General features: G+C 42.1%; 1 protein-coding gene across 2 annotated transcripts in view; it reads right to left on the bottom strand.

Moving 5' to 3' along the window:
- Window positions 1-74: 74 nt before the first annotated feature.
- The window catches only part of jph1b (junctophilin 1b), a 27,901-nt gene continuing 20,475 nt past the window's right edge, over window positions 75-7,500 (bottom strand). Inside the window, exons 3-6 of one of the 2 annotated variants that reach the window (XM_058418402.1) lie at window positions 6,848-6,966; window positions 3,468-4,156; window positions 3,114-3,211; window positions 75-2,766 (exon numbers count right to left, since the gene is read on the bottom strand). In XM_058418402.1, coding sequence (XP_058274385.1) covers window positions 3,131-3,211; window positions 3,468-4,156; window positions 6,848-6,966 — 889 coding nt within the window. In that variant the 3' untranslated portion in view covers window positions 75-2,766; window positions 3,114-3,130. The remainder of the gene's footprint in view (window positions 2,767-3,113; window positions 3,212-3,467; window positions 4,157-6,847; window positions 6,967-7,500) is intronic. The other variant, XM_058418401.1, reaches the window with a different exon arrangement.

Genomic DNA, 7,500 nt, shown 5'->3' with positions numbered 1-7,500 from the left:
TGTACAGTTTTAATAAAGTCATCTTTGAACTTGAAAACAGTTTATTTATGAATAATTAGGAACTTTAACACCAGCATTTTCATCCTTTTTTATTTAAATTGATTATTTATTAATTTATTTATTTACATTTTTTTTATTTAAATAAAATGTTCTGATTTCAGCGCTCATGTGTCCCCTTCACCGGTCATCCGCCTTTTCCCTTTTTGGAAAACTTTTACGGATTGAAACATGAAACTTTCATACATAAAAATTGACAATATTTTATTGTAACATACTTTAACTTAAACAAGTTCCAAAACAAACAAACAAAAAAAAGGGGAAGGTCAATACTGAAATGTTCATCGATGTTTCTTAAAAATGAAAACTTTAAAATATATATCTGAAGACTTTTTTACTGTTAAATGTAAATACAGTCAGAGAAGGTTTCAGTAAAACACAGACGCTCCGCTGTTTTTTTTTTATTAGAAAAATACGGACAAATTTCGCTGAACTTTGTATAAATGCGTAAAAATATGGAGTTTATAGTGAAATGATCTGGGGATCTTATTTAAGATCTAATTGTTTTTTTGCTTCTGTTTGGGATTAAATCAAAATATGAACACATCCACGTACACAGCCACGCCTTAGAAATTAAATCTTTTTTAAAATATCAAAAGTTAAAAGAACAAAATCTCTCTATTTTCATTCCGGTGCTCTTCTCTTTCCTTCCTTCATCCTTCTTTCCTGATCACATGCTATTACAGTCTGAAGAAAACTTAATGTTAATACACACAGACACACACACACACACAAACACACACACACACACAAATACACACACACACACACAGACACACACACACACACAGCACACACACACACACTCACAAAACCACATTTCCAACTAGGCGTGTGACGATATTACACTTTTATATCTTGAGAACCGAGAAGAAAAAGATAATTGGACAGAAATTTATCGGATAAGGAAAAAATAACGGGCTTTTATAAAGAAAATAAAAAGTGGTCAGATTGTGGCAGTGTGTCCACACTGACGATCCGGTGAGTGACGAATATCGCAGTGTATCGTATCGCTGATTACTCACACATGCCTACTTCAAATTATGTGTCTAAAAAATTCTATCTCCAAATTATACCATGCACACGAATAAGAAGAAAAACCATGTGCTGATATAACAATAAAATTTCCAACGACTGACTAAATATATTCATATTGTGTATATAAAATATATATATTTATATATTTTTTTTATTCAAATACAGGCACAAAAGTGCCGTGTACAGATTAAAATAAAACCACAGCTTCATGCACCACCACATAAATAAATATACTACAGATTAATAATAGATTTATTCAATAAAAACTCCAATGAATTAAGACAAAAGTCCAAAATCACTACTTTTTTTCCGCCGAGGTAAACTCTAACACTGTTTTTAAAAAGTCCTTTAAGGCATCTGACTACATTCGCTCGCTCCTCCTGAATCCCTTCGACACCACGCTTCGGGGTTACGGACGGTGACGAAGGAAGAAGGGCCGTGACCGCGCAGGCTCCGACCTCTACGTGTGCAAAAATCCAGTGCAATAACCAGTTATTAACCGAAAACAATAAATAATAATAATTAAATAAATAAACCCAACAAACACCATGCATAATGTCCTATAGCTATTATACAACACCCGCGTATCAGAGCGATACCTTCCTAATTTTACAAATGGAACTTCACCACATCACCACAGCTGCTCACTTCCACGTGATGGTTTCCACGTGAACCGATTAAAAGATATTCACCTCGAACGGTGGGCTAATCGCCAGAGATAAAATATTGCTCGTAATGCGATCTGCGTCCGTTAGCCGTTAACCAATTCGGTCACAGAGGAAGGGGACAAAAATGTACACCATTTGTTTTTGTTTTATAAATATTTCAACTAAACGAAGAAACACACACAAAAAGAACCAAGCTGAAGACATGGTTGTTGAATCTGTACCACACCCTGGCGTGGAATTCGCTAATCTCCTAAAACACGAGCAGGTGCTTCGACAAGGCTTCAGAGACGGGTAATGCAATAAGACTGGCGAGTGCCTCTTTTTTTAAAATGGGCACGGTGTTTCACGGTGATCAGAATGAAGACACACACACACACACTCTTACCACCTACTGCGCACACACACACACACACACACCCCTCCTTGACAACGTCAGAGGGTAAAATTGTAAGGCAGCTGTTCGCTTCCGTCAACTAAAAGTGCATCGCCAAACGTATCCAGTTATCCCCCTCCTCACCAACACACACACACACACACTCACATACACACACACACACACACACTCACATACACACACACACACTCCAACAGGCCGTCCATGCATTTCACACTGGGTACGGCTTGGCTCAGCACATTTTTTATTTTTATCCCCCCACCCTCTTTTACCAGCGACTGTGCTTGCTTCAGCTTTCACAGAGCCCAAGCGAGTCGTAAATCACGGTCAGGATGGGGCGGGGCTGGGGGTTGGGGGCGGGGTGGCGGGGGACCTGGTTGGGCTCGGCTACGGGACTCGGCGTTTTTTCCCTCCACCGTGTTTTCGCTCTTAATTCCAGTCGTCCAGTCGTCCTTTGCCTGTGTCTGAGTCTGAGCGGCGTGTTCTAAAGGCCGTCCACACCAGCGCAGAGAATTACGTGGCCTACGCCGCACGTCCTGAAGAACTCGCTGTAAAGGCCAAACAATCAGACCGTCAGAATTACACGTCAGAAGAGCTTGACCTGCAAAGCTGTTCAAAAAACAACAAATGACTAAAACCTGCTTAGCAAACGACTTTCCCCTGAAAAAAACAAAATCACCTGAATCACAGTGTGAAGATCCTGATAATCAGATCAACTGATCTCCAAATCATCAACACAGTGATTACAAAGCTCTTCAGTGTAGTAGATCCCAGGAGCAGCGTGAGAACCCTTCATTATGGGTACGACTATATTCCTACATAACATCATTACATTTATTGTCCCAGTGACCAGAGAAACAGCAAACCTTCCATAATAACACACCTGTGACGCTTAAGGCTAATGGTAGAGTGTCAGTATTAGCTTCCTGGTTGAACGTTGTGGTGAAATGTCTTACCTGAGTTTGATGATGTATCAAGTCAAGAAGTGGACAAAAATAATCGCTAGCCCGATGTTTATTAGCATCACTAATGCCACCAGTATAGAGTTAGGACCCTGTGGGAGAGTGAGGACCATGTTACATAAGAAATACTCAAGCAGTTTATCATTTTAGCCTGAAACAAACATTAATGAATCCCAACGCATCAGAACTAGTTCTTCATCCTAAAGCTTGATGAACAGGTAGATCTTTTATTCAAAGAGGAAGATCTGATGACGTTTACCAAAAGATCCAAATCAAATGTGATTAGCTGTGTGTGTGTGTGTGTGTGTGTGTGTGCATATGTGTGTATGTGTGTGTGTGATCACTCACTGATTCTTCCTCTACCACGTCCGTGGTGATCTCCATGCTTGCTTTCTTACTTTCTGATAGACTCTTTGGCTTCAGAGAATCCTGTTTTTTCAGCTTGGGCTCTGGTTTGATGTCTCTGGAGGTGGCAAGCTTGGCAGGGGGCAGGGAGGGTGTAGGGGCACGTGTGTATTGCTTGACAGGAGCCGGAGTCCTGGCGAGGGCAGTTGTACTTTCTGGATTTTCCTCCTCCACCTCTTCCTCCGGCTCCTCAGGTGGGATGGACACTTCCGCCTTCACAAAGTAGCTGTGGTACTGTGAATGGACCTCACCATTTCCGGGACTTGAGGAGTTGGCGACCGGCGCCGTGGGTTTGTAGGGCATGAGGGAAGAAGAAGAAACCACTTCCTGCTTCACTTCCTGTTTGGCCAGGACCCTGGGGGCGGTTCTGGGGACGACGCTGGCCGCTAGGCTCTCAACTACGCTCTCTTTGGTAGACTTTGGTGCGCTTCGGTTGAAGAAGGACTTCTTCTTGTTGGACGGAGGTGAGGGAGGAGGAGTCGGGCCCGGGCTGTGGGTGGGTGTTTGGGTGGGTGTAGTGCCCTTGCGATAGAAATGTGGGCTTCCTGAGGGGGTTTTCTCTTTTTTCTCTTCGATGACTTCTTTAATCTCTATCGGTTCACTGGAGAACTTTTGCTTGATGTAATCAGGGCCTTTAAAGAAAATAAATACCTTTATTAAACCAAAATGATATTCTATATGAACTTCTTCATGCTCTATATTGATCAAAGAAACACTTTCTAGATGCTGCATTACATATTCTTTATGAAGATTAATACATGAAGTGTTTTGAGGATTGATGTACTGACAGCACTGAGTTCAGGAGTGATGTTTCTCGATGTGGCTCACAGCCCTCCAGTTCAGTTGGCCGTGGATATACGTGAAATTCTGCTGTAACTGTAGTGTTTTTGGGGAATTTGCCAACATATCCATAGAAAATATTGACATTCCTGATCTTGTTTTCACTGTCACTCTCTGTATAAAATACCTAACAGCCATGAGCTAGCTAGCTACATCATTAGCTTTAGTCATTAGCTTGGAACTGCTCTGTGTCCAGATTTCTCAGTTGCCTAGCAACAGTATTCTAACCTCAGTATTTGAATGGTATTGTGTGTGAAACATGAATGTGGAGGTTTTGATATATTGATCCCATGTTGAGTTGAATGTAATCACTCCCTCGCTCCCTCTCTCCTTCACTCTTCCACTTGCTGTCTTTCTGTCCTTTTCTCTCTGATCCTGTGTGTGAAGTTTGATCTAAAATCACACTTAAACACTGATATTAGTGTTTATACACAACAGGATAGTCAGGTTCTGCTTTATGACCCGAGTGTGAGCGTGCACGCATTCTTCAGATTCTTCACAGAGCCGACACAGTGGGCTTTCTAGAACCCTTCCTGGGATCCAGCCATAGAAGGGCCTGTGTAAATCACTCTGTTTATCAGATGCTTCACCAAGCCGACTACCCAAGAGCTGACCAGCCAAAAACACCAGAGTCTGGAGGACAGCTCGCGGTATACCAGAGATATACCAGGGAGAAAACTCAGCATGAGATCATTTTCTGACTTGAAGTGAAACTGTCCGAGTCCAGAAGGGTTGATATTATTTTTATTCGGGAATTCGGAAGGTCACGCTGCAGCCTGAATTGTCCTCAAAGACAAACCAAAGGTTACCAATGTTAATTTAAAGTTTTGATCTCTTCCAGTCCCAAACATAGGATTTGTGAAAAAGTGAAGTGTTAAAGCTAAAGTGATACGCTAATCCATCAAAATTCCCCGATCATCATCCGAGGTGTTCTGAGTGACACAACCACGTGACCAATATCTCCAGTTAAATAAAGATTTCTGGCTACATCAGGTGTATATTACTGACCCCTGATCCCACACTAATCTTTCGTCATCTTCATGGAGGACAAACGTGCTAACTGATGTGAGGTCAGAGATGAGACTAGCATGCGGTGTTGTTTTCACAGCCTACACAAACACTCGCTGCATTGTGTCTCTTGGCAGTGATACCTACAGCACTGCAGTGCCTGAATCTGAAGAAGACAAAGAAAGCTGTTACAGCAACCCAGGAAGGGCAGAGAGCAGGGAGACGAACTGACCAAACCATGAGGTCATTGTTAGAAGTGACTGAGAGAAAAACATGGAAATTTACTGTTAGTGTTTGTTCTAGAATTCAGAATGATCTGGATTTCTGATCACTGACCACCATTTACTCTAAAAACAACAGAATCGACCATTTCATAGGAGAAAGTAAAGAACACTTATCAGGATTTTAACAGCTAGCTAATAGATGGATTTAAAGAACTTCTTAGTTGGGTTGGGGCTGTTCTGGGTGTTAGGGTTGGTTGGGGATGTTGGGGTAGTTAGGGTTGGTTGGGGTGGTTAGGGATAGCTGGAGGTGTTCTGGGTGTTAGGGTAGATTGGGGTGTTGGGGTAGTTAGGGTTGGTTGGGGGTGTTGGGGTAGTTAAGGTTGGGGGTATTGTGGTAGTTAGGGTAGGGTTGGGGGTTTGGTTTTAGTTATGGTTGGCTGGGGGTTAGGGTTTGTTGGGGGTGTTGGGGTAGTTAGGGTAGGGTTGGGGGTGTTGAAATCTTGACACAAGCTACTGAGTGCATTCAATGATTGACAGCCAGCCCCATAGCTCACATATTAATTGGGTCTTTGGGGTAAGAAGGTAGATTTCAGATCAGATCAGAATTTAAGAACTCTTGATCAGTTACTGCTCTGATGTTCTGCTCTGAGACCCGCTCTGATGTTCTGTACACAAAACCAATGTTTCTGAAAGTATCTCAAGATTTCTGGAGGTGCAGCAGATCTGTACAGAATCCTGAAATGATTTAAATAATCTCCTGGTTACTGCAGCAGATCCTCACAGAGTCCTGAGATGATTTAAATAATCTCCTGGTTACTGCAGCAGATCCTCACAGAGTCCTGAAATGATTTAAATAATCTCCTGGTTACTGCAGCAGATCCTCACAGAGTCCTGAAATGATCCACCACTGCAACACACCACACAATGATATGCAAATGAGCTGCTTCACTCCAGAACTCATTTACATCTACATCTGCTTAATGTTCTCCTTCTGAATAAAGTCAGAAGTGACATGGGGCCAAGGACACACACACACACACACACACACACACAAACACACACACATGGATCACACCTTCAACTCTGTTTCTGTCTATACCTGTTTTTTAATCCACTTTAAATATAAGCAGCAGTTTAAACAGAAAAAAAACAAAATATAACAAAATATCACCAAAAAAACCTACAGTGTGTGTGTGTGTGTGTGTGTGTGGCTGAAGGTGGGTGAAAGTGTGTGTGTGTGTGAGGAAATACCTGGCTGGCGGAAGGTGGGTGAAAGTTCTCGAGCTACAGCACGAGCCACCTCTGAATCCTGGCACGCTGCCAGCGCCGCCTGGTCAGCAGCTTCAGCTTTGGCTCTGGCGTGAGCCGTCCTGAGAAGCAGAAAAAAACAGATAATAGTTTATATAATAACATTAAAACAACGTGTGGTCAACAGTGTGTACAACAAAGTCCAAATTAATTCAAGCCAAAATATAAATGTAAATAATAAACAAATAGATTCATTTTAAGTTTTTTTTCACTGAAACTGCAGTAACTTCCTAATCATTACAGTTTTATTAAAACAACACCAGAATTTTAATGTTGCTGAAATAATTCACTTCCTTTGGTCACACAGTCACAGGGTTGCTAAACCCTCAGCAACATCCTCTACTCTCTCTCTACTCTCTCTCCATACTCTCCCTCTACTCTCTCTCTACTCTCCCTACTCTCCCTCTACTCTCTCTCTACTCTCCCTACTCTCCCTCTACTCTCTCTCTACTCTCCCTACTCTCCCTCTACTCTCTCTCTACTCTCCCTACTCTCCCTCTACTCTCTCTCTACTCTCCCTCTACTCTCTCTCTACTCTCCCTACTCTCCCTCTACTCTCCCTCTACTCTCTCTCTACTCTCCCTACTCTCCCTCTA

This window comes from Hemibagrus wyckioides, linkage group LG20 (assembly GCF_019097595.1).
Source record: "Hemibagrus wyckioides isolate EC202008001 linkage group LG20, SWU_Hwy_1.0, whole genome shotgun sequence".
NCBI classification, from domain to species: Eukaryota; Metazoa; Chordata; class Actinopteri; order Siluriformes; family Bagridae; genus Hemibagrus; species Hemibagrus wyckioides.
This window is presented reverse-complemented; position numbering and strand designations above follow the sequence as displayed.